The sequence below is a fragment of the Nannobrachium achirus genome (assembly GCF_963921795.1).
Source record: "Nannobrachium achirus genome assembly, chromosome: 2".
Lineage (NCBI taxonomy): Eukaryota > Metazoa > Chordata > Actinopteri > Myctophiformes > Myctophidae > Nannobrachium > Nannobrachium achirus.
The window spans coordinates 58,688,066-58,716,045 of record NC_137811.1 but is presented as its reverse complement, the minus strand read 5'-3'; the positions used below and the strand labels follow the sequence as shown (position 1 = coordinate 58,716,045).

At 41.7% G+C, this 27,980-nt stretch overlaps 2 protein-coding genes and 1 long non-coding RNA gene across 3 annotated transcripts in view; 1 reads left to right on the top strand and 2 right to left on the bottom strand.

Moving 5' to 3' along the window:
• The window catches only part of lyplal1 (lysophospholipase like 1), a 68,092-nt gene that overhangs the window by 1,660 nt on the left and 38,452 nt on the right, over nt 1–27,980 (bottom strand). The window contains 3 exon segments of the mRNA XM_080744855.1: nt 1,716–1,831; nt 4,812–4,981; nt 6,132–6,231. Of these exon segments, the coding sequence (XP_080600981.1) occupies nt 1,716–1,831; nt 4,812–4,981; nt 6,132–6,231 (386 nt within the window).
• Nucleotides 9,838–12,490, top strand: LOC308302281. Its single transcript, XR_013962940.1, has 4 exons — nt 9,838–9,991; nt 11,106–11,185; nt 11,282–11,403; nt 11,709–12,490. It is a non-coding gene; the product is annotated as an uncharacterized lncRNA (long non-coding RNA).
• LOC308308207 (uncharacterized protein) lies at nt 13,059–27,447 on the bottom strand (the record flags this gene model as incomplete). Its single annotated transcript, XM_080753571.1, has 8 exons — nt 27,371–27,447; nt 21,565–21,630; nt 19,705–20,375; nt 19,478–19,523; nt 18,683–18,774; nt 14,710–14,820; nt 14,304–14,571; nt 13,059–13,277 (listed from the first exon to the last, which is right to left on the bottom strand). Exons 1-8 carry the CDS (start codon nt 27,383–27,385, stop codon nt 13,059–13,061), a joined length of 1,488 nt encoding a protein of 495 aa, XP_080609697.1. The 5' UTR covers nt 27,386–27,447.

Here is a 27,980-nt window from a genome sequence, read left to right as displayed (position 1 = left end):
GGTCCCAACGTCTCTCCGTCTCTTTAGTAAACAGACAATACGTTTCAGGTCGGGATAGCACTTTTATCCCATCAGGAGAGAGAACTCATCCAGGATGCGGGATAAACACGTGAAATTGCAAGAAAACATTTGCACTGGAACACTGGAACTGGAACACTATGAAATAGACCGTTTGTCAGCCTTCTGATTGGTCCCTGAGACTCCCTGACTGGCCAACCAGAAAAAAACATTCACTTTTTGCTATCGGGGGTGGAGTTTGTGCAGTGGAGAATGTTGCTTCAGCCTTTCAAAAACTGTCCGCAGTGCGCGACACGGAGATCGGCCGGTACGGTGATATGCGACGGCAAGCGTCAAGCGATCTCGCTCATCATAACGAATAAGCTTCAACAAACTAGTTCACATGTACCTTATCAATGGTCTAAGAGTCACGATTGGGTACATATAATTTAAATGGGCAGAATTACGAAAAGCCAGCCTATTATGTGAGGAGAAACATTCTCTCTGTCCTCTTCCTAGTACCCAAGATGCAATGCACTTCTCTTTCTATCTCTGATCCAGAGGATTAAACTAATTAAAACATGTATTTTTTCGGGGGAAAACTACTGTTTTTGCTATGTAATTACTGTACCTTTTTCTTCCCTTTTTATTAATATCACGTAGATGTGTTTTTTGTGGTACTTTATATAGCTGTAATGAGGCTATGAAGGGAAAAAAAATCCCATCCACTTCCACTATAAAAGAATCTGCAAAGAGGATTCTGTCCCACTGGGATTAAACAAATTAAAACATATATTTTCGGGTAAATCCCCTGTTTTGCAATGTAACTACTGTACCTTTGTCTTCCCTTTTTATTAATATCACCTAGGTGTTTTTCCTTTGGTACTTTATATAGCTGTAATGAGGCTATGAAGGGAAAGAAAAATCCCATCCACTTCCACTATAAAAACAATCTGCCCAGGGTTAATGTCCCATCATAGTAACAGGGCAGAATGGGGCGGGATTTGCAAAAGGGTTTATTAAGGCCTAATGATCTGGTTGGGTTCTCTCTCGTCATTGGATAAAAATGTTACTGAACAAACACTCTGCAGCATATAGAGTTATAGAGTACAGAATATAGAGTTTTAACTTTCAAAACAAAAGTAATGCTTACACCGGCTTCAACACTGAGGAAGTTTTGATTGAATACTTTATTAGTCAAATATGTAAACAGCATGTGGGTGCAGTAAAACACTTAAGGCTAAAACTAAGAAGTAAGAGCGAAATGGCCGCCATCTGAACATGGTCTATGTCAGTGGTTCTCAACCTGTGGGTCAGGACCATCAGGGGGGTCCCCAAATTATTTTGGGGGGGTCCCCAGATGATTAACTTAATGTGCAACATTGTTTTCTCTATCAACAGTAAACAAACCAACATAAAGTTTAAGTGTATAGAGGGTATAAGGACATTTCTAAAGTGACAATTTAAGGACTTTATAATACCTCTAAAATGACAAATTAAACATTGGCCAAATTGTCAAATATTAGAAGCAGAAATTGTGAAAATAGCTCTTAGATAGATCTGCTATTTTCACAATGCTTCATGTGTTATACAAAATGTAATTCCTCAACTCTTAGTGCTCGTCAGGGTCGGGGGGTCCCCCGTTAAAATATGATTATTTTGGGGGTCGCGGCCTGAAAAGGTTGAGGACCACTGGTCTATGTGGGCTTGAGGTTCACCTGAAAAGTGACGGAATCCTTATTGAGGAAGCTGGACAGTGCGAAGACTCCTGCGACCTCTGGGTGATACCTGCACGCCAAATGGAGGGCCATGGCTCCGCCCATTGAGAAACCCCCTGTGATGAATGGAAAAAGAATACGCTTTTTAATAAGAATTATTATTTTGTTTACATTGTGTGCGAGACAAAACAGTAGGTAGGACCGTAAACTACATTGTTCTCCATATCATCTGTCGGGTGGAAAGCTCATACAGTATGTCCAACACTTTCAACTTTCAATCAAAAGTAGCAGATCTACAAGCTCAAAATGAGCTTGCGGATCTGATACTTTTGATGTTTCTGTGTGACTAGTATGATCAAGTAGGGCATTCATTTACAGAAAAACACAAAAAGTTGGAATATGGAGATAAGAAGTTTCTCCCCCGACAGCGATATTTCAAAAGACAAAACAAAACAAAAAAACAGTAGCTCGCTCATGGCACTTAAAATTTCTCCGACGTGGAAAATTCTCTCGTCCTTAGTTAAAGAAGAAGAAAAAAAAACATTAAAATGAATAGGACTCCTATTAGTTAGTAGTTCCACATCATCAGCTTTTTCGTTCCTTTTGGACCAGGCACCCGTTCATGAGTCTGTCCTTAATCTTACACATCTGGGTAGATCTGGGCACACTGTGTACATCTGGGAAAGAGTGCAAGTACCCATCAGCCTGTCAGAGGGGGCAGAGGAGAGAGAGAGAGAGAGAGAGAGAGAGAGAGAGAGAGAGAGGGGGAGGGGAGGGGTACAGGAAAGGTGGAACTCACATGCTCAGATCAGTGTATTAAAGAAAGAAAGAAAAAAAAAAAAGAGACTGACATCTATGGGATTCCTTAGCCTGCTTTCTACTGTCCCAAATGGAATATAGACGACTTTGCAAGCTCACAACGCAAGAGCTTGTACATCTGCTATTTCGGGGATGCGGGTGGGACACAAAGTATAAATCGGGCATTTCTGTTTCTCTCTTTAATGGTTTCCTGAACCACAAATGGGTCCCGACCCAGTGTTTGGGAAACAGTAAATAGTGGACCTAATACACACAGCATTCTCTGTACCATTTAGACGTGTTCTCTGCATGCAAGTGTGTCATACATTTCAGCCAAGTTGTGTAAAATCATTGACTTTGTATGCGGTATCTTTCCTTTACGCCAGTCGCAAGGCCTTCCCAAATATTTTCATTTAGTGTCTCCTCCAAATTACAAAAATACACAATGAATAAACCAATTTTTTTGACTTTTTACATTTATTTTACAGTATTTTGTATGAAAGTAAAAATTACAGGGTATTTACTTGCGACTCATATAAATGGATCCCATATTGGGTTGTGACCCTATGTTTGGTAAACACTGCTTTACTAAGCAGTGTGGACTGATGCCTCCGAAAAGAGAGAGAGAGAGAGAGAGAGAGAGAGAGAGAGAGAGAGAGAGAGAAACATCAACACACACAAACCCGCAATCCTGGCCCCGTTGAAAAAAGAAAAAAGGTTTTCCATGGAAAGCTCTGGCACTTGTCAGTCCGTCAGCCTGGGGAAGTGGACTCTGGGTACGGAGCAGTGCGTTTTCTCCAGCATGCCGAGTGACTCCAATGAGTATTTATAGTTAATGACAAAATGTTATGATTTAGGAAGATAATATTTCAGCAGTCTCCCAGGAGCATGTGTTTTTTGAATCACTTTCTCTGGAGCTGAGTTCAGGGGCTTTTCTGGCCCTCTACACTGAAGCCTTTCACACAAGCCTTCTCTCCTTTTTTTTCACTCCCCCTCTCAACTATTTCTGTATATTTATATATTTCGGGGCTTGTAGGTTAACCCTTTTCCCAGTGCTCCCAGCGGTTTCCCCTTTCATGCACAGCAATCATTTGCTCTCTTTACACTGACATTAAAACGCATGATGCCCCCCCCCCCACATTATTTCCTGTGGGAACTCTTACCTAGGTTCAGCCGTAATGTTTACAACACTTGACGCGCGCGGTTCCATTTCATTGTTATTTATATGCGAACTTGATAACCACAATATTTGAGGAAAAAAGCTTTTCGGGATCCGAGAATCCCCCTGAAATACTCCCCCCCCCCTTGTGTTCGTAATTGGCAGCACATGAAAGGATGCGGTAACCTGATAAGTTGCATTCTTCATTTTATATCGTGACAGAGGGAGTTAAGAACACCAAAGCTAAGATGAACTGAGGTGTATGAGAGAGAGAGAGAGAAAAAGTGTGTGTGTGTGTGTGTGTGTGTGTGTGTGTGTGTGTGTGTGTGTGTGTGTGTGTGTGTGTGTGTGTGTGTGTGCGCGCGTGCGGCGCGCGTGCGAGTGCATGTGTGAGTGTAATAGGGAGGAAAAGAATAAGAAGGAAAAAAGCAGTATAGAAGAACAGAGCCAAGGATAAACTGTGAGAAAAAATGAGAGAGAAAATAAGAGAGGTTGGGTGTGCAGAAAGGCAGAGAAAACCTGACATATGGCCACAGAGCTTGCTACCGCGAGTCTACATAATAGAAATAGAGTGCGGGACACATTAGGGGGGCACAGTGGGGCTTCGCCTCACAGCTAGAAGGTCCTTGGTTCGATTCCCGCCGGGGGGCGCTGTGGGCACTGGGGGCGTGTTTCTCCCTCCGCGTCATCAACACCCACACCCTAGGTGGGGTTGGCGATAGGGCCTTTCTGTGTGGTGTTTGCATGTTCTCCCCGTGTCTCCTAGGGTTGATACCTTCACAAAAACATGCAGTAATCCTGGTCTCAATAACGCCTCCCCCTGGCCAGCTGGGGCGCCTGATGAAGGGGAAAGGAACTGCTTGGAATAACGTGTTCCTTCCACGCGCTACGTCGAAACCAGGGAAATCTCCACTGTCAGGTGAAAAGAAGCAACTTGGGCTCCTCATGCATAGAAGGAAGCATGAGGTCAGTCCGTCGTCTCCCCAGGCGCGGCAGAGGGAGAGCAGAGCCAGGATTACATAGGCAATTGGCACTGGGTGAAAAATGGGTTACAAAATCGTGGGATAAAAATTAGATATAAAAAAAAAAAAAAAAAAAAATAGAGTGCGGGGCAATACAGACAGAAAGAAAACAAGTACCGATGATCATCCTGTGTTTCGGCACCCCAGCCTTGAGCTCATCTTCAATCACAGCCCCCAGGGTGCTGCACATTGAATCTATGGACTCCAGGTGCTCAGGACAGTCCTGCGAGATCTTGTGACGGTCGAACCACACAGTGGACAGCGCCCCTCGCATCGGTGTGTATGGCCTGGGAGATTGGGATAAAGGCAGACTTTGGCTTTTAAAGAGTCAGACTTGTTTACTGGTTTAATTGTGACATAGCCTACTCCAGTGTTTCTCAAAGTGGATTCCAGGGACTCTATGGGTTCCTTTATGGAGGTCTAAATTTACCCATCGTCAGAGTTAAGGGGAGACCTTGAAATTTGAAAGTTTGAGAAACACTGGCCTACTCAACCAAGGCTGGCACTAAATTCATTGCGTAGATATCAATAAGGACCCTGGTGCCAAACCAAACCTTTTTTTTTTCTTTTTCGTCTGGTTTCCAGGCTATACTCAACCTATGGTGCTTGAGTCAAGTTGAGTTTCATTCAACTTAAGTAAAGTTATCTCTGTCAAAAATAGTTCAGTATGCAAAAGTACATTTTCTTTTTAACATCATTGTATTGCTGTATTCATAATTAGACCCAATTTAAAGAATATCAATAATAGTGAACATTTTCATCATATTTGGAACCATATACAGTTAAGTATAATGCACCTTTTCCCTTCAATGTAGTGGAGTCAAAACTCAAAAGTAAAATATTTGTCTCTTATTTGAAATGTAGTGAAAGTCATAAGTATCCTAAACGTTCAATTCAATTCTTATTTAAGTGTCAAATCACAAGAAGTTGTCTCAAGCAGTGTTGCCAGATGTACGATAAATAATTCAAAAAATTACCAAATGTACGATAATCTCGGCATATCGCCAAAATGTACTGAATTCCCGACACTGTTGATCCGGGATCCATTTTAGCTTCTCAAAGTCAGTCATTAAATCAGTCAATCAGATCCTAGATCTGTACTTGGACTCGGAGGCATTAAAAACACCAGTCGCGTATTTCCAGTCCAGTTTCAGGCTTTTATTTGTGCAAGGTCCAGGATGTTTCCTGCCTCCATGCAGCATATGTGATGCATTTCTGTCACGTAGGAGTCTCGTTTCTCACCCTAAATAATTTTCATGAAATTACTTATTTACACATGTGATTTCTCTTTTTTGGCTGTGTACGATCCAATCCAAATACGATAATTTGAAGCCTCCGGTACGATAATTGAACATTTCCCAGCTGGCAACACTGGTAAGACACTTACATGTACAGTAGAGCAAGGTTGTGATTGGGGTGAGATGTACAGTAAGCTACCTGGCTGGAGCAGTGGGATAAATGACTCGTACATGAGAGAATGCCAATTCTGGGGTCATAACATCTCGTACCCAGGCTCGTAGTCCCTGTCCAGTATCGCCTAAAGTTGGAAAGAAAATTCATTTAGAAGTGGAGGATGCCCAGTGCTATAAGGCTGGGCGATATGGACAACATCTAATATCACAATATCTTTGGATCAGATACCATGATATCAATATTGTGACAGTATTGGTATTGTGGGGATGAATATTAGTGCTTTCACAAAATACTTAGTACACAACGAGATTTTTCATGAATAAAATGCATACAGTATATATACTGTATGCACAGATATACTGTATACACAGATATATCTGTGTGTGTGCATGTTTCGGGCATTAACTTGTGCGCCGTCTGACCTCAAACTTTACTTGCCAAGGATGATCCAGGGGAGTACAGCCAGTGTCATGGGAGAATACGATCGGACCAGTGGTTTCCAAGAACCAACCAGGGCTGGGAAACGAATATTCTAATTTCAAATATTCCTCAAATGAGAGAAATAAATTTATTTGAATATAAAAATGTATATTCTACAAAATTAAAGATCTACTACAACACGTTGTGAGCTTGTAGATCTGCTATTTGAACTATTCAAAAATGTTTTTCAAAATAGTAAAAAAAAAAAAAGGCCAAGAAGTTTAAGGCCCTAGTGCTCCAGTCCAGTGGTTCTCAAAGCGGGTCAAGGGACCCCAAGGGGTCCTTCACCAGGGGATCCCCCATAGGGATCCTTGAGGGGGGGTCCACAGCCAAATGCATATTAATATGGGAGCCCTTGACATACAAGTTTGAGAATCACTGCTCTAGTCATCCCGTTCGGTTAATCCATTTTTGAGCGGTGCAAACCACTCCTATATTTCACTTTGTGTTAGCCAAAACATTTGCACAGACCAATCAAAAGCCGTTCTGTCCATGATGTCACGTTAGCCAAAACACGGACCAATCAAAAGATTAGTGTTAGCCGATTAGTGACTAGTGTTAGGCCGAACACCACCCAGAACCAGAGACAGCAACCACACTTGCACAGATTGTGGTCAGTCCCAGGTCCCAGGTGGCACCAAGCCGACCTCATATCCTGGACATTTCGTGTTAGCCAAAAACAGGAGCTTCTTCTCTCGTCCTTGGAGTTGATAACTCCAAGCAGGCAAGCACCTTATAAAGACTATGATAGGGGCTTAAGACATCCCCTGAGATGTGTTAGAACGATATCATAATCATCACACACACACACACACACACACACACACACACACACACACACACACACACACACACACTTGTGTTGCGTCAACCACACTGGTTAGACTCACACAATATGACACAATATTGATGGGCATAAAAGGGATTCTATTGTATGAAAATTCCCAGATATGGGCTTAATATTGCTTGGCATAAAAGGGATTCTATTAGTGTGGTTGGCCTAACGGGGCATCATATGGGAATCAGATGTAAAGGTCAGCTCCATATATGGAGATCTAAGTGATGATAGTCAGCATTCATTGTGATTTGTAAATCAAGACTGGGCCATGTGGAGCGACCATATAAATATGGGCATTGCCAAATATGGACTTAATATTGATGACATCAGGGATCTCCATATATGATTGCCAGAACAGGCTGTCTTGGTCATTGAGTCAACAATGTGATGTCACTTGTCACAACAGGTCATCAGCTATAGACATTGAGACGTTACCCACTGACGGACATGATCTGCCGGGTTTCGTAGTAAACTGCGACCTACGGTCGCAACTACAGATCTTGTGTCAAGTTTGACAAGAGCTAAACATGCACGTCAAAATTAAAGATCAGTTTTGAAACTCTCTGAAGTGTACAAATGGACAGTTAGACACTGGCAAATGGACATGTGTAGATTTTGTACAGTCTTGAGTTATGGGCTGTCCTATAAAAAGTTTGAGGACCACCGTTCAAGATATGAAACTGAAGCTCCACACACAATGATCCCCGTTTGTCTGCAACAGCCAGGTCAGGATGCATGTGCCATGTCCTCTCTGTACCGTCAAGTCAAACCAAACAGTAGCTTTATGGAGCCAGATCAGTCTCATAATTCACAAATGCCTACCTCCAGTTTTGTAATTTTTGAAATTTTGTGTTTCCAAATTTTGAACTCACATGCCCAGATTTGAAACTCACAAGGTCAGATTCTTGTGTATTTTGTATCTGTGATTTGTATTTGTGTTTTGTATTTGTGTTTTGTATCTGTGATTTGTATCTGTGTTTTGTATTTGTGTTTTGTATCTGTGATTTGTATCTGTGATTTGTATCTGTGATTTGTATTATTATTTGTGATTTGTATCTGTGATTTGTATCTGTGATTCAAATCCACAAAATACAAACACGAATCACAGATACAAATCACAGATACAAATCACAAATACAAAACACAAACACAAAACACAGATACAAATCACAGATACAAAACACAGATACAAATCACAAATACAAAACACAAACACAAATCACAGATACAAATCACAAATACAAAACACAAATACAAAACACAGATACAAAACACAGATACAAAACACAGATACAAATCACAAATACAAACACAAAACACAGATACAAATCACAAATACACATCATATATATCCACAGATCATGCACACGTCTGCTGTGAGGTCATTCTTTCCACCACTAGGGGAAGCTGTGCAGTGAATTTTTTTCTACGGTGGATCTCAGTTACAAGTTTATGAGACTCAGTCTGACGGTGGGCGTAGCAACGTCATCATTGGCTGTCTTTGAGCTGTCAATCAAATCGGGATTCTGATTGACAGGTTTATCAGCCAATGGGACGGCCCGCCTTCAACCAATCCCAAGACTCCTTACATCGTCTCCTCCAATCACATGATCGCAGAGCAGACCACTTCCTTGTTGACAGGGTGACATATACTCCGTCCTGTTTAAACGTTACAGTGTTTTTTCAACTTTATTTTCATCAGTTTCACATTTTGGGACTTATTATTAATATAATTGGCCGTTCGGTTTTTGGTATAGTGTTTTGATAAATGCCACGTTAGCAACGTTAGCACTCCTAACCCTGGGCAGTGATGCTGTGTGTCATAATGTTATTAAAATGAGAAAAGCATCTATTGCTGGATAGGTCGCGCTGCATCTTCAAAGGTGAGTCACATTCAACCGGTCTGTTGAAGTTAAGATGCGCTCTGGAAATACAGTGATGTTATTTTGTGATTTCACTATGAAAAACGTCTCATTTCAACTGTAAAGTGAAGCACACAGTGCATAAATATTTCGTGATGTTGGGCCATTGTAAGGAGATCAAACTGAACGAAATGAAATGCTTTATAAACGTCTTTTGTTTCATCAAGTTGGAACTAGTGATGACGTCAGTGTGGTGCTTTTTCCAGCGAAAATAAAATGAATGTACATTTTGTTTTATGTGTACCCAGACTGTTATGATATGCAGTGGCCATTCAAGGAGACAAATGGTGATATTTGTCTGTTTCCTACAGGTATGTGTTACATACTGTACCTAAACACTATATTGTTTTCATTTAATGTTCTGACCCAATGTTTAGCCCAGTAAATGCTGCTATTACAGTATTTTTCTATTTACCTATTGTTAAAAAAGAAAAGAAAAGTGTATTAGATTAGATTACTTCTGTTATTGGTTAGGCTGAGATTAGATTATTATGATATGCAGTGGCCATTCAAGGAGACAAATGGTGATATTTGTCTGTTTCCTACAGAATAAAATGTCAAAAGAGGTTCCTGCTGTCATCATTGCCTCCCCAGTGCTGTCCGTTACACTGGATAAGTCGCGCTTCATCTTCGATTTCTATAAGGTGAGTCACATTACATTCAACTGGATAGGATAGATAGTCATTATAATATTGTTAGTTCACCAATAGCGCAGTGGGAATCATTCAGTAATAATTCAATCACTTGTTTGTAAAGGTGCTGTTTTTACATTTCTGTTGGAACATTAGCCCAAAATTGCAGATCTACAAGTGATGCGTTGTGAGCTTGTAGATCGGCAATAGAGCAGTGGTTCTCAAACTTTTAATTCCTAGGACGCTCACAGTTTGGTACCACTTGTACACTGTGTCAGAGTTACAAACGAGTGTCCATTTGGTTTACCATCAATCATGATGGGGACAACCTGGAACCCCCACTTACTGCTAGGGGACCACCTGGAACCCCCTTGACAACCCCTTGGTTACAGGGACCTCAATGCAAAATTGTACAGTACATCTTTATACTCAATGGGGTCGATGCTGGGTCGCCAACAGCATCAGCCAACAATATTCCCTCTTAATAGGGTTGTGCTATAATTTAGTTTTTACGTGTGCGCTATGACTTGCACCTGTAGGCGTGTGTTGTCACTTGCACAGCAACCTCACACTGTTTAATAGAGAGTCACCCACACACAGGCGCTGTTGCATGTAGGGTAAAACGTACAGTCATTTTCCATGTGTGCACTATAGCTAGCTACTGTACACAGTCTACTCTCACCATAATCCACATTTGTGAGCACATAGCGTGTAAGGTCTAGTTATAATGTAAGTAATGAACAACACAGTCAAAGCCCAAGTTACCTTCAACTGTGACGTGTTAGCCAGAGAACAGAATCAGTGATGACATTCTACACATGCTCAATCAGTGGTGGAAAACGTACTCCAATGTACTCACTCTTTTACAAGTACATGTCCAATATTCAAAATGTGCTTGAGTAAAAGTACAAAAGTATTGGCTTCAAAATGTACTTAAAGTAACAGAAGTTGCAGATCTACAAGCCCCAAATGCAGACTGTTCTGTTCACAAAGCGTTTTATTTTATTTTTTAACCGCAATGTCTTGTGAGATGTAAATACTCTGAAATGAGTAAATCTGATTTCTATATTTCCATGACTGTGCCACAGTGGAGGTATTCATTTCCTTTTTGACTTTCTCTTTTCAGGAAACGTGTCCACTCTGTGTGTAACTGTTTCCCAATGGTGAGGAACTACAATGGCATGCCAGCTGTTGTGGAGAAGACAGGTATAATACATTTGACTTAACAATATCTTTCCATTTCTTTTTTTTACAGTTAAACTACAGCAGAGGTTCTCATGCTATGTTTATGTAAATCCTTAGAATGTCAGCAGACCACAGTCCCTTTCCTTCACCTGAACAAACCACAACGTCACAAAGCAGTGCCACTGCTGCGGGCACGTTGGCTCTGCGTCCCAGTCGGCACCACGATCCTGCTGTCCCAGGTACCAGACACCCCACAAACACCCTTGTTACTATCAAAACCTCCCCTGGCTGTCAGTCAGTCTGTACGTCACACTTTTCCCCATGTCATATATCTGCCACCGTTGCCAAAACCACAACCTCCACCCCTCATTTCTCACATGCCCCTCTTATAGCGCCACCATGAGGCAGATTCTTGCAAAGCATATACATATACAGTATATACTGTACATGTGACCTGAAGGTCGCTCATCTCCCGATTAGGGATTCTTATTGGTTGTACAGTATACATATATTTTTTAATGTAAATCTTTTTTGTATTTCATAGACTGGCAGGCGATTCAAGATCCTTCAAAGGCTGCAACCCTGTTCAGGACGCGCATCTCGAGGGAGCAACGAGAAGAGCCAGACCTTTGTGTGTCAATGGATCTCCATTCTGATGTCACAGCCAGAGAAGCTTCAGTCATCGCCTTCTATAAGCAAAAGCAAACTAAATGGGCTGCCCACCCAATCTGTAGGCTAGAAGGTATCCATATTAATTTTCAAATATAATCTATTTATATTTTTCCAGATTATTACTATGAAAACCTCCACCGGCAGTCCGTACGTCAGTCTGTCCGTCACATCACACTTTTGGCCCTACTCTTATCTCCGGCACCGTTGCCCCTATCCATGCCAAACTTTGCACACACACTCCTTGGCTGGCAAACCACAGCCTCCGCCCCTGATTTCTCACATGCACCTCTTCTAGCGCCACCATCATTTTGCTTTTTGCAGACAACATACATGCGAGCTGACAAATCTTTAAAAAATCTACTCTAAGATAAATGGCAAAGAAATTAAGAGGCTTACTGCTTGTGCAGACATTTTGTTGGTAATATGACAATGTAGCCAAAACATATAGTGTATGGCAAAGTGTTAGTGCTAATATAGCTGTCTTAGATCCTCCACAATGTACAGGTATATGTTTGACATAATCTTTAATAGGCAATTTAATGAACGCCATTCTGTTAAATTCATATGGTTTCATCTGGTAATGAGCAAATGTCATCCTTTTATGACTATTTTGCACGTTTCAGTTTAGTGCGTATGGTACGTCTTGGTTTAACATCTGTAAAGCTTAAATAAACAATGTGAAAAGGACATTCACTGTGTGCTGGCCATTCCTAACTCTAAACCATTGTAAAGACATTAATCTGAGTGTTGAGGCTTTTTGCACTGCAGCCATTTCTCTCAACTCATGTACCTGAACACAAGTACAACCTTGAACCCTTTTGTTTGTCTGAACTGCTATTGGGTGTAGAGAATATTTCAATAAAAACCTGGATGGCAGAGTTCGTGCAGACCGAAAGGGGAAAAAATAAAGTAAATGTTCAGTGTGAGTGGCATTAACCAAAGTTTAACTTGATGACTTAAAATACCCATCACTAATGTATGCCTTATGTTAAATCAGCAGCACCATGAGTCCCTTATCAGGGCAGGCTCGTATGAAGAGGCCTGTGACATGTATAACAAAGCTAGAACAAGTGTTTTGCCTGATGCCTGTCCTATAGCACGGTAGCACCTTTAAACTTTCACAATGACTTGTACCTTGAACAACAACGCAGTATTGTTCTAAACAACTTGACTTTATTTAGAAGCTTTCCAAAAACAGCTCATATTTGACACACCCGGTTTCTCATGATGATGCCTCAAGTAGGTGCTCAACATATTGGACAGTGTTGAGATATATGTCCACCCCAAAACAGTCTGAATCCAGCAATGGATTGATGTCGTATTGTAGTTCCAACATTTCAGAATCTGAAAGAGGATTGAACATTACAGGGACATTGACCCCAGAATGTGGTTCAGTCATGTATCCACTCTCCTCCCATTCAATGTCTGGCATCAGTAGACCCTGAAAAAGACAAACTGTGTGTATGAACATTGTGCAAATTAAATGTTTAAGTAAAGACATTTAAACAAGCACTACAACATATTAGTCGTGTTATGGTTGTAAAATAAAGACAATGATGTTTTTCTCTACATAAGAAACTGTTGAAAAATGGAAGTCATATTGTCATGGGAAAGTGGTCCACTCTTCACCACAGGTACACACAAACAACGGGTTCTGTCTCTCAGATGGGGGCTGTGAACAATTCAGAAACCTGTCTACCTGTGACATCAATGGGGAATCCAAAATAGAAACTGCAGGTTCTTTTCATGTAAGATGTGCTTTGTTCACGCATTAATACAAGTTTGGCCTAACTTGCTAAATGATTATGTCACTGGTAAGCAGGTTTCTGAACTGCTACAGTACGCTTCTGAGACAGTGAGTAGACAAAAACGCTGCACCCTGACGATCACTAAGAGTTTGACAAGCATTACAATTGGTAGATCACTATGTATATTTATATTTTCTATTGTGGAAATAGTCGATCTATGTGTGAGTATGTAGATCTGCTGTTTTTACAATTTCTGCCTCTAATGGCCAATGTTTAATTTGTCATATTAGAGATATTAAAAAGTCCTTAAATTGTCACTTTATAAATGTGCACATACCCTCTATACACTTCAACTTTGTGTGGTTAGGTTTACTGTTGAGTGAGAAAACAATGTTGCACATTAAGCCAATCATCTTGGGAACCCTCACAATAATTTGGAGACCCCCCTGGGGGTCTAGACCCACAGGTCGAAACCACTGCTATAAGGGGACAAGAGCTGTGCTGAGTCATTCAAAAATGTATCCACAAGTTTCCGCGGGAGTTTACTGGAGACTATCGGGACCAAACTTCCGGGTTTAACAGCAGACATACAAGCTCACGTCGCGTCGCAGATGCAACCCGTTGTGAGCTTGTAAATCGGCGCCGGAAGCTCGGTACAGACGTCTGCGCAGGGCGTTGGAAACTCGTGGATACATTCATTCAAAAATGTATACATTTACCTCTGGTTCGGCAACAGGATTCTGGGCCTGTCCCACCAGCCACAACTGATTTGGTGTCATGTTTTGCTCTGTCCTGATTGGATGGTTGTCCCAAGCGTCACTGAAGACATCCAGACTGGCTTGGATGCGTGGCAGGAACACATAGTGGCAGCAGAATAAGTGAAGACTGTTACCGATGTCGAGCAAGTCTTGGTCCTCCAGAGAGTGCAGGATGTTGTAAAATACACCAGTAACACTCATGAATACATCTCTCCATAGACGTTCAATGCTGTATTTGGAAACAGAAACACACACTTTTTAACTAAATATTGTATACATTTAACAAGAATCTATAGAAGATTGTTTGTATATTTGCTTTTATGTACATAACATTAAAAGCTTCCAAAACAAATTAGGTTTAACTCACCGTTGATTGTGTACACTTTTTCCCGCAATGAAGCTGTTTGTGTCAGTTCCACGAACAGTGAACATTAATTCTGCTACTCCCACATTTTCTCCCCCGCGATCTCCTCGCACTCTGAAAACACAAAATAAAACATTTCATGCCTCAACAAGGACATAATTATGACTTGTAGGTCAAATACAAGGGGTTCCATGCGGCAAAATTAAGTCCATCCATTTTTAACAGTCTTAGGTGAAGTTCCTTAGGGAAATTGACAAAGCGTTTAAAATTACTATTGTTGCATATACAGTATTTAAATAAGCCTTGCCGAGCCATGAGGCCCATAGGGCAGGAGCCTATGTCCATGTTCTGTCACGTGATGCAGCTTGATGTACAAGTGCACCCCCTGGTACTCCAGTATCTGGCCTATACTCCTGTTCGCAATTTGGGGTGAGGGCAGTTTCTCACCTGAACTGAGTCAGTGGGTCCCTAGACATGAAAAATCACAGAGGTGCTCGTCCGCCATAGTGCCACGAATGGCGCAATGGCCACATCAAATATGGCCACCATCGGCTATGATAAAAATCCAACTTTTCTGTTTCTGGGTGTATATGCACATGTAATACCTCCATTTGGACTAATTTGGGTGTGGGGAATTCATTTCTGATATTGTTTTGACCATTTTGGGTGATTTGGACCTTGAAAGGTCATGGTCAAGGTCATTTTGTAATTCCGAAGACCATGGCAACAACTTGGCCATTGTTAGGAGTAAAAACAGGTGCTGTAGGTCTAAACCAACTAATTCTGACATGTATAATTCATTTCTGGTATTGTTTTGACCATTAAGGATCATCTTGTCTTTGAAATATCAATGTCAATGCCATTTTTCAAAAACGATTTTGTCTTTACTAGCACTTTTATTTATTTTTTTCTTAATAGTTTGTTTTGTTTATAACAAAATACATACTAGTGAGAAATAGAACAAGTACTCATCCCCATTTAACTTTAAAGGAGGATTTTAAATGGGTGTTTTAATAAGACTATTTATGACTATTTATGAATAAAAGTGACAAATAAGATCACATAACAAAAGCAAATAACAATTTCCCTCAAAGTTCACCATATTGTGGTTGTGTATTATGATGCAAGTTAGTATGATGTGTTTTTTACAGGATGGATTTGCCATTGTTCCATGGCAAAATATGATGCACAGAATTGATGGGTAGCTATGCCCCTCCCAAAAAACTTTTGTCCAATGCTAGCTTAGAATAACTTCCTGCTTGCTGCCAGGTGCTAAGCTAGCATTGGACAAAAGCTTTTTGGGAGGGGCATAGCTACCCATCAATTCCACCAGCCCAGCAACCATATCGACGAGTGTCACGCTTCAGACATGGGAGTGTACTAAAGTCAAGGTGATCCTTCCTTTCCTCTGATTCCTTGGCTGTTGCAAGCAGGTGGCAAGAAATGCACTAGGAAGGTGCCATTGTTGGTCTCAGCAGTTGTACTGTACTTCTCTGCTACCATGTTATGTCAAGGTCTTTGGTTCTACAAAGTTTTCAAGATATTGTACTGTACTCGGTCAGAAGCCATAGCTGCATGTTTAGTCCCCACCTGGCTCATGCAGTCATCTCCAGTCTCCAAGGCATATGTGCCTTGATCACTGTCTTGTGGTGCTCCAAGATGAGAGACTGCTTCATGCAGTGGAAGCATGTGCCATAGTGCACCTCTAGTGCCATACTGCAGCCAGATCTCCTTCATCCCCAGTGCTTGGATGTTTGTATAGCATTAATGCGAAGGAGACTACGACAACTCTATGGGGTCCGCTCATAATCGTGACGTTAGGGTTATGGATAGGTTTAGTTATAATGGGGCCAATTGACTCCACATGTAACACTAGCCTCCTCAATCTATATGGAGATCCCTGTCCCAATGTCATCAATATTAAGGACATATCTGGGAATGCCCATATTTGGTAATGCCCATATATGGGCATGTTTGACATAACATTGTTGACTATCATGCAGGGGTCTCCATATATGAGTAACTGTCCATATACATCACTGGCCAGATGGCCAAGAATTGGCACGACCTCGCCTTTTAGGGCACACCCATCCCTCAGCAACTTTCCAAATTCTGGGTGCCTGAGGAGAACAAACAGTTCTCCAGCTGTGTTCGGAATATGGTGTCCAATCAAGCCTGTGGCAATGTTAGCATCATTGTCGGACGACAGTGGCTCAGTATAGAGCAGCTGCATTGAAATCTGAAGGTTCCAGGTTCGATTCCCAGCTCTTCCTGGTTATGTGTCGAAGTGTCCTTGAGCAAGACACTGAATCCCTTACAGCTCCCGATGAGCAGGTTGGAACCTTGCACGGTTTCATGGTGTGTGAATGTGTGTGTTAATGGGTGAATTGTAAAGTGCTTTGGAGAAAAGCACTATATACTGTAAATGCAGTCCATTTACCATTGTCTCTGATGAAGATAACAAAGGTGGAGTAGAGATCCCAGACATCTTGAATAGGATTGAGGAGGCTGACACATGGTGCATGTACTGACTCCATTATAACCAACCCTAACCTTCACTAACCTAATGGTCTGAATAATGGGAATTATGGCAGACCCCAGAGAGTTGTTGTCTCTTTCGCTTAACTGCTATACTATACCCCATATTTACAAGAACTGGCTGCAGTATGGCACTGGTGAGACTTGGAATATGCTTCCACTGCATCGAGCAGTCTCTCATCTTGGAGCACCACAAGCTAAGACAGTGATCAAGGCACATATGCCTTGGAGACTGGAGATGAGTGCATGGGCCAGGTAGGGATTAAACATGCAGTTATGGCTTCTGACCGAGTACAATATATCTAACAAACTTTGGAGACTGAGAGGCAAAGACTTTGACAGAACAAGACACAGCATTGGTAGTAGAGAAGTACAACTGCTGAGACCAACAAGGCACCTTTCTAGTGCATTTCTTGCCACCTGCTTGCAACAGCCAAGGAACCTGCGGAAAGACTAGAACCAATAGAACATGGATCAGGTCATAACATTATTCATAATATTATTGTCCTGTATGCAGACTAGACTGCCCATACTATGGAGTGGAGGGAGCAAGGAGGGTCATTAGCAGTCCTTTTATTATTCATTCTATTTCAATGTCTGACTCCTATGCATGCATTAAAGAAAGAAATGTAATTTGTTTATCCGGACTGGATAGTGACTTTTGTGCCCAGACAAGTGAATGGGAAATGTCTTGTCCACAGGACAAGTGCCTCAAAAAGTCAATGTCAAGCCCTGATGGATGGAAGGAACACTTTGGCTTTAGTACACTCCTGCCATGTCTGAAGCGTGACACTCAACGTTATGGCTGCCTTGCTGATGGAGTTCTGTGCATCATATTTTGTGATGGAACAATGGCAAATCCATCCTGTAAAAGCACATCACACTAACTTGCATACATAGAATCACAATATGGTGCACTTTGAGGGAAATTGTTATTTAATTTTGTGTGTGATTTTGTTGTGTGATTTTTGTTGTGTGATTTTATTTGTCATTTTTATTCTTAAATAGTCTTATTTGCTAATTTAATCACCCATTTAAAGTCCCTCTTTAAAGGTAAATGGGGATTTTTACTTCTTGTATTTCTCACTAGTATGTATTTTGTTATAAACAAAACAAACTATTATGAAAAAAAAAGTGCTAGTAGACAAAATCGTTTTTGAAAAATGGCATTGACATTGATATTTCAAAGACAAGATGATCCTTAATGGTCAAAACAATACCAGAAATGAATTATACATGTCAGAATTAGTTGGTTTAGACCTACAGCACCAATCCAACCCTTGATGCAGAGTACCAAGCAAAGAGGCACTGGGTCCCATTTTTCATAGTCTTTGGTAAGACCTGTCCAGGAATCGAACCCAACCTCAGGGCGAACACTTTAATAGATTGCATACATTTAGATAAACATGGCATTTTAAGACAGGAAAAACATGAATACCTCAGAGGAAAGCCATAATTGGTCACAGCTTCGTTGAAGAAGGCCAGGTGGGTGTCTGCCCGGTTGTTGTCTGCAACCTTCAGGTACATGATCTATAGAAGCACAAATAGTCTCCACTGACAAAGTTCTATAGGGGTCTGATAGATATGAATTATGATACATAATTGTATGATTTGTATATGAGGCTCATATGACCATATACGGTTATATTATGAACTACTGTCTGAACTTTTTACCAACCCTCTACGTGTCTTTGTTAGGATAATGGGAACGAATCAATGAGTCCCACGATCCTACTGTCATATACTGTATTCTTTATATATACTGTATGTAACTTCCATCTGGGGAAGAGAGAATTACCAAGCTGCCACTAGCATGGTACTCACTGTTTTGTCTCTTTGTCTGACTCTCTTCAAATACAGCAATGTATTGATTGTCCTTTGGCTCGTCTCTGACTTATTTTGGTTATGGATTTATCCTTCTTTATTTGCCTTAATTAATTTATCCAACAGGGCCAAAACAAGCAATGCCCAAATGGCACACTTCTTCTTTCGTGTAATACAATTACTATTAATACACCATTATTTTAACAGATTCCTGTTGCAGCTTTGGTCCAGGGATCACTGCACAGTGATACAACTATTGCTAGTGTGGAATAGTTCTAAGTCAAATCTCACAGAAAGGACAGAGGCATACTTTATGTGGGAGTTGATAAAGGTTTAAAACAATTTGAAATAGAGAATGTTCAGCGATACATTTTCAGCCGTTTGGTTATTGATAATGTAATAATCTTGCCTTTCTTGAATAGCCGTCTATTCCTCCGTAGATTATGAAGTTGTATCTAAGTCAAAACACAGACAATAAAAAGATGAAACTCCCAAAACAATACATAACATCTTGGCACATGCCACACAATACAATATCTGTTAAAGTTAAGCAGAACAATTTCAGTACATGTTGCTCCAATTCAATGAGATCTACTATTCAGGTTACCATGATCTGTCAAATTGACACAGACATACCTGATGAGCTTGTGATTGGTATCAATGTGCACCAGGTATTTCGGGTAAGGAACTGAGTATGTCCTCCTCACCACACATCCCAGACGGGTCATCCTGGCAAGCACACCAACACTGTCCACACGATGCATGGACGCATACACTCGTTCCCACTGCACTCTGTGTCCCTGTCCAAGTAGAGCACCTCGGACTACCCTGAACCCAGCATCTGGCATTGTGCTCTTAATTGCTGTGATCAATGAATCTAATTCATTGTCACTACAGTTACTGTATGTGCCAATTATGGATATGTTGTTTTCAGACATTCTTCTGAATAGCGTTGCTCTAGACACACCTAGGAGTCTACAAATGACACTTGATGGCAGACACATTTCTACCAGATGTGTGAGAGCCTCTATTGACACGGTCAATCGTGGACGGCCACGGGCACCTCTTTGCACTTCTAGTGTAATGAGTGTCTGCTCATTCTCCCTTTCCAGCTGGACAAGAGTATTCAGACATGAAAGACCAGAAAGTATTTGGTCTCCTACAGCTATCATGCCACCAAGAGCACTTAATAAAACTAAATAATGGCGGCAGGCAAACTGTAAGCCTTCAATGTCAACAGGTTGCCTCTCCAAGAATCCACAGAGTCTGTCATATAACGTTTGAAGGATGTCACGCCTCAGTGATACCTAGAGGATAACAAAAATGACAATTGTTATCTGCTGGATAACCTTAAATCATAGAGCTTCTAAATATTAGTAGGAACTTTTTTTTAACAGCCCAGCTATGATAATATACTGTACATTTTATTTTATTCTCAAATGTATTGTGAAAGTAAAACTATATAATAATCATGGCTATAGAGTGAAGAGTAACAGTGGTCTCTCCAACTCTAGTCAACAGAAAATACATTTGATGAAGTAGTAACCGTTTAGCAGCTTGAGCTTTAGTCATCCTGTATGAGTTTTGTATGTTGATTATATACATTTGGTATATAGATCGCCACAAAGTGTTTCTTCAGTAACAAAAGTCTCCCCATCTCTCTAGATCTTTAGTAAAGGGTGACATGCCTGATTGTTCTGACATCTCATTGTTCCTACATTCCATTATTCAGAATCTGGTGAAAAATACTATGCCTAAACCAAAACCCAAAACCTAACCCTAATTAAGCCCATTTTCCACAGGCCCAGCACCACCACCACCACCACTCCACTCCACACCACACCGCCCACTTGTGCCAGGTTTTCCACTACAAGGACCTGGGTAGAGTGGTGTGAAGGTGGTACTAAACGTGGTACTAAAAAGTATCCACTCTGGAGTAGGTCTGAGCTAGGCCAAACAGGGCCAAACACTTCATAATGACTGATCACTCACTGACTTTTCATTTAGACCACCAGGATATAGTTGTAATACATGATAATAGATTCTATTGTGTTATAACCACTATTATAATCTATTATAGTGTATTATAATTATCATAGTAATACATTAATACTTTATAGTGTATTATAATTATAATCCATTATAGTGTATTATAATTTAGGATATAGACCTATGTAATACTAATTTATATTGTATTATAATTACAGTTAAAAGGGTCAATTTGTTTCTTACCGATAGGGGTACTTTTGTGTAATGGAAAATGTAGATATTTTTATGTGGTGTGGTGTGGTGTGGTGTGGTGTGGTGCTAAAGCTGCAGTCGAAAGGGGGCTTAACAAAATTAGGACTAATGAGATGTAGGACTAATGAGATTTCAGACTTATGGGCAGTCCCCAGTAATAATTGCTATAAAGCTATTCAACACCCCTTTTAAGTTTTAATTCTCAGAAATCCCAAAGTATGCAAAAACTAAAATTAAGCATGCCAATTCACTTACAGCTGTTTCACCACCATCATCATGCCATGCCAGACTGGGGTTCACCTCAGCTTCTGGAGGTAAATCCTGTAAAACAGTCAGTTTATTTTAAAGAGCTGCAGAGAGCTGTTAATTAAACAAGTCTATGTTCTGGCAGATAACAGTAATTTGAGATGTAGGACTAATGAGATTTCAGACTTATGGGCAGTCCCCAGTAATAATTGCTATAAAGCTAAAGCTGTTAATTAAACAAGTCTATGTCCTGCCAGATAACAGTAATTAAATTATCCAAATTGTATTGTTTTATATCATTTTTATCGTTGATTTGTCACCTTTACAACGAGGTACAGCTTGTAAGGATCTGGCATTCGTGGAATGAGCAACACATACAAAAACCAAAAGAACAGTATTGCAGGCCTGCCATTTTGACCATTTCTGGAGGGACGCTACCGCCTATGTGAAATGAGCAGAAATAGCGTTAGCAGAAATAAGGCTTCCGGCGCCGATCTCTTCAGAATAAGAGTACCCCTAAAGCCATTGCAAAAACATTGAAAACGGATAATTTTGTCATAATATGGACGTTACAAATATAGATTAAGTATCTAAACGAACAAACAAAATGCAAATTAGGTTTCTGGGAATAAAAGAAAGGTTTTAATAACATAAAAACATAATAAATGGATAAATGCTGTTCACTGGAGTGCATAGCCTTTACAAATTTGACTCTGGACAGCAGACGGCTCTTTGTGTCGCCACTTTGGAGACATGCACGCGTGCGGGAAAACCTCCTCTATCACGCCACACTCTCCGCTAAGCGGGGGAGGCGTCCCCTCAATTTCTGTTGGCTTTGCAGTGCAGCCACCCGCTCAAAAAAGGGTAATTTTCGGACATTTTCAGACTCTAGTTGGCGCTGGAGAGCAGACGGCTCTTTGTGTCGCCACTTTGGAGACATGCACGCGTGCGGGGAAACCTCCTCTATCACGTCACACTCTCCGCTAAGCGGGGGAGGCGTCCCCTCAATTTCTGTTGGCTTTCCAGTGCAGCAACCTGCTCAAAAAAGTCAAATTTTCCGACATTTTCAGACTCTAGTTGGCGCTGGAGAGCAGACGGCTCTTTGTGTCGCCACTTTGGAGACATGCACGCGTGCGGGAAAACCTCCTCTATCACGCCACACTCTCCGCTAAGCGGGGGAGGCGTCCCCTCAATTTCTGCTGGCTTTGCAGTGCAGCCACCTGCTCAAAAAAGTGACATTTCGGACATTTTCAGACTCTAGTTGGCGCTGGAGAGCAGACGGCTCTTTGTGTCACCACTTTGGAGACATGCACGCGTGCGGGAAAACCTCTACTATCACGCCACACTCTCCGCTAAGCGGGGGAGGCGTCCCCTCAATTTCTGCTGGCTTTGCAGTGCAGCCACCCGCTCAAAAAAGTGACATTTTCGGACATTTTCAGACTCTAGTTGGCGCTGGAGAGCAGACGGCTCTTTGTGTCGCCACTTTGGAGACATGCACGCGTGCGGGGAAACCTCCTCTATCACGTCACACTCTCCGCTAAGCGGGGGAGGCGTCCCCTCAATTTCTGTTGGCTTTCCAGTGCAGCAACCTGCTCAAAAAAGTCAAATTTTCCGACATTTTCAGACTCTAGTTGGCGCTGGAGAGCAGACGGCTCTTTGTGTCGCCACTTTGGAGACATGCACGCGTGCGGGAAAACCTCCTCTATCACGCCACACTCTCCGCTAAGCGGGGGAGGCATCCCCTCAATTTCTGCTGGCTTTGCAGTGCAGCCACCCGCTCAAAAAAGTGACATTTTCGGACATTTTCAGACTCTAGTTGGCGCTGGAGAGCAGACGGCTCTTTGTGTCGCCACTTTGGAGACATGCACGCGTGCAGGGAAACCTCCTCTATCACGTCACACTCTCCGCTAAGCGGGGGAGGCGTCCCCTCAATTTCTGTTGGCTTTCCAGTGCAGCAACCTGCTCAAAAAAGTCAAATTTTCCGACATTTTCAGACTCTAGTTGGCGCTGGAGAGCAGACGGCTCTTTGTGTCGCCACTTTGGAGACATGCACGCGTGCGGGAAAACCTCCTCTATCACGCCACACTCTCCGCTAAGCGGGGGAGGCGTCCCCTCAATTTCTGCTGGCTTTGCAGTGCAGCCACCCGCTCAAAAAAGTGACATTTTCGGACATTTTCAGACTCTAGTTGGCGCTGGAGAGCAGACGGCTCTTTGTGTCGCCACTTTGGAGACATGCACGCGTGCGGGGAAACCTCCTCTATAACGTCACACTCTCCGCTAAGCGGGGGAGGCGTCCCCTCAATTTCTGTTGGCTTTCCAGTGCAGCAACCTGCTCAAAAAAGTCAAATTTTCCGACATTTTCAGACTCTAGTTGGCGCTGGAGAGCAGACGGCTCTTTGTGTCGCCACTTTGGAGACATGCACGCATGCGGGGAAATCTCCTCTATCATGTCACACTCTCCGCTAAGCGGGGGAGGCGTCCCCTCAATTTCTGCTGGCTTTGCAGTGCAGCCACCCGCTCAAAAAAGTGACATTTTCAGATTCTAGTCATTATTATACACCACGCTTCTTTATACGGCTTAGCCTCACTGATCGCTGTGCTTTTCTTACATTGGTTTATTTGACCAGCATAGTCTGCAGAGAATCTCTGCAAATCACCTGAGAGTAGATCTGACCATACTGGAATACTTGGGAGGAATGTGAACAGTTTGTTTAAAATAGTTTCTGCATGATAGTTATTTATACCTGTGTCATTGGTGTTTTTCATTGCTTGATTGGCTTTAGTCCTTACTTGTTCAAAATGGTCTTTGAAGGGAGATGCACTTAAAGGAATGTGCTTACAGTCAAATACATCATCACCCTCAATGTCATGTGGACTGTCTGGTTGATCATGGTCTTCCTCCCCTCCCGGCATTTTCTGCGTTTCAGACTGGATGCTGACCTGTCACTATTGATCTGAACAGGTGTTGCATTGTAACCAAATATGTCCCTCTCACTGGCCCTCAATTCCGTGAGGATCTCCTCCACAGCGTGCTGTGTATGAGTGTCGCTGATCATAAATGCTACAGGTGTTGAAGCGGATGATGAACTTAGAACAAGCTCATAATACAAAATGCTTTTAGTTGTTATATTGCTCTTAATCATTCCCCCCGTTGCATCCCATGATACTGCATCCTTCGTACACAAGTTGTGCCACATTCTCACTCCTGCTTCATTAAAACATATAATCTTAAGGGGGCTAGCTTTAATACATTGAATGAATCCTGTTAAAACTTTACTTTCTGTGTCTTTCTCTTTATATTGCTTTTGCAGTAGCATCAAAGCCTGAATCTCGTCTTCATGCGGCCTTTTCTTTGGCGCACTTCACTTCTGATCTTTCTCAACACGTCTGTGTTGAGAAAGATTAATAAGTTCCCCCAATATACCATTGTTTGTCTGTTTTATTATTTTTTCTGTTACTACTCCAAGGGAAATGGCAGGTATTTTCAGAATGTGAAAAGCTGAGCTCATCTTACTTAAAATATGCTTCCAACTCCATCTAAACTATAATTTTGCGAATGTCTGAGTGAGTGTCTGTCTGTCTCAGCGTTTCTCCTCGGTGGCTGGAGCAATTGATCTGAAATCGCATCACCATCAGCATATGAACACACCTGACATAACTGTGAAGCCCGTTTGTCACTTTCACAAATCGTATGCTGTATAATAGCATTTTTATGGTGTATCTATATCTATTTAGCCTACAGTACCTTTTGTGACCACACATGTTAAGGGAGGGGCGCTGTTGTTCAGGCCATGCACAATCACACACAAACCCAAAAAATTGTTGTCCAAAATCATGCAGATCGGTACACAGTATCTCTGTAGCCGTTAAATGGAACGGGTATTTACATGCTCCTACATATTAGCATGCAAGCACCAGTTAAAGTTACTTTCCATCCCTCACATATTGTGTGCACAGTGCACATCCCATAATCCACACACTGCACATCATTTCGGAGCTCATATCTTTAACGGGTAAGGGCTAGTTAAAGCAAATTTGTAAACTCACAGAAAATATCTAATATCTCTCTCATGCACACTTACACCTTTTGTTAAGTTACCTGAATCCCAAAGTCCAAAGGAGTATTCCAAGATAGGACAAACACATGAAACATTTTTTTGCAAGTCATTTTAATTTCCATCATTCTCATTCTCATTTCCACTTATTATCCCTACTCACATCTTTTTGCCTTTGCCAAGTAAAAATGTCACTTTTTTGAGCGGGTGGCTGCACTGGAAAGCCAGCAGAAATTGAGGGGACGCCTCCCCCGCTTGGCCGAGAGTGTGGCGTGATAGAGGAGGTTTCCCCGCACGCGTGCATGTCTCCAAAGTGGCGACACAAAGAGCCGTCTACTCTCCAGCGCCAACTAGAGTCTGAAAATGTCCGAAAATGACCCTTTTTTGAGCAGGTGGCTGCACTGGAAAGCCAGCAGAAATTGAGGGGACGCCTCCCCCGCTTAGCAGAGAGTGTGACGTGATAGAGGAGGTTTCCCCGCACGCGTGCATGTCTCCAAAGTGGCGACACAAAGAGCCGTCTGCTCTCCAGCGCCAACTAGAGTCTGAAAATTTCCGAAAATTACCCTTTTTTGAGCGGGTGGCTGCACTGGAAAGCCAGCAGAAATTGAGGGGACGCCTCCCCCGCTTGGCGGAGAGTGTGGCATGATAGAGGAGGTTTCCCCGCACGCGTGCATGTCTCCAAAGTGGCGACACAAAGAGCCGTCTGCTCTCCAGGGCCAACAAGAGTCTGAAAATGTCAGAAAATGTCCGAAAATGTCAACAGAAATTGATTTTACGCCTCTCCCGCTTAGTGGAGAGTGCAGTGTGGCAGAGCAGATCTGTGCCGACACAAATAGACGTCTGCTGTCCAGGGCCAACTAGATTCTGAAAACGGCACTTTGTGTACTCAATTTTAATTTGAAAATAACAGATCTACAGGCTCACAATGCGTTGTGATGCAACGCATTGTGAGCTTGTAGATCTGCTATTTTCAAAAGATATTTATTTAAACATTTGAAAACTTGAAATGGGAATTCTGCACAATGAGTAGTCCTACTTTTGATACTTTAAGTACATTTTAATGCCAATACTTTTGTACTTTTACTCAAGTATATTTTGAATTCTGTGACTTTTACTTGCAACAGAGTATTTTTATATAACACTTTTATGGTGAGTTGTTACAGGTATATTTTCATTAATTACATTAATATAGTAGCCTACCATACTTTGCATCTGTCCTGTCAAAATAAACAGATAAACCCCTGCTCTAGCCTATGATAGCTCTTTTATGGGATTACAGTAGAACGAATTGAATTGGAATGGAATTCATTTTGTTAAATGGCTTTTAATAGCTCGCATTCCACGAATTTCAATCTGAAAGAACCTGGAAAATGTGTTAGGACAATTAGAAGTACACTAGTATAGAGACATACATCATATACTCATCTTTTAAATACATTTGTGTCTTTTAAATATACATTATTTACTGCACTTTTATTTTGAAGGCTGGAGCCTGGCTTATTTCTGCCAGCGCCCAGACCGGAAACGTTCTTTCTGCTCATTTCACGGACCTGACGCTACCCACACGTTTGGTAGTGTTGCTCATTCCACGAATGCCAGATCCTTACAAGCTGTACCTTGCTGTAAAGGTGACAAATCAACGATACAAATGATATAAATCCCAATACAATTTGGTATTATTAAAGGGGAGATATAATGAATTATTGATTCGTTTCCTTTCTTTTTGTGCCGAGTTTACTTCAGATAAATGTGTTACTTACAAATTCACGTTGCATGTTGTTTCTCCTGTGCTCACTGCTCAGACCGGAAATAGCAAATTACGGCATCCCCGGTTTACTCATAGAGTTATGGGTTTACTTCTCGCGTAGCAACAACTAATCTACAATATCCGAAAGCTATAGAACGGCACACGTCTGCTCCAGCTAACACTGTTATGTTGGTGAACGATCGGGCCTCAGAGTTTTCAAATTAACTTTTAGCAACTAGCAACAGCAGACAGTGGAACGTCAACACACAAGAACGTGAAGACTGACTAATCAATCACCGAAAATCCTCACAGATCACAACACAGGCAAGGCAGTTGGAAGGCACAATCGAGCTAGCCTGATACTTCAGTCCGCACATCACCGCCCCCTGCTGGTGGGTGGTGTGTAGTGTGAACGAAGTGTGTGATTGAGTCTGGCGCTGTTGCAGTCAGGCAACAATCGAGCAGAGCTTTTATTGACACATTTCAACTAAGAATATCGACCTAATAGTTTAGCGTTCAAATCTGGATGAGGGAACTACGGCAACTCAATGATTGACATGCCATTTTTAATTTTTTGCTCAAGATACATTTGACATAATTTAATGTGAATAGGCCTATAAATG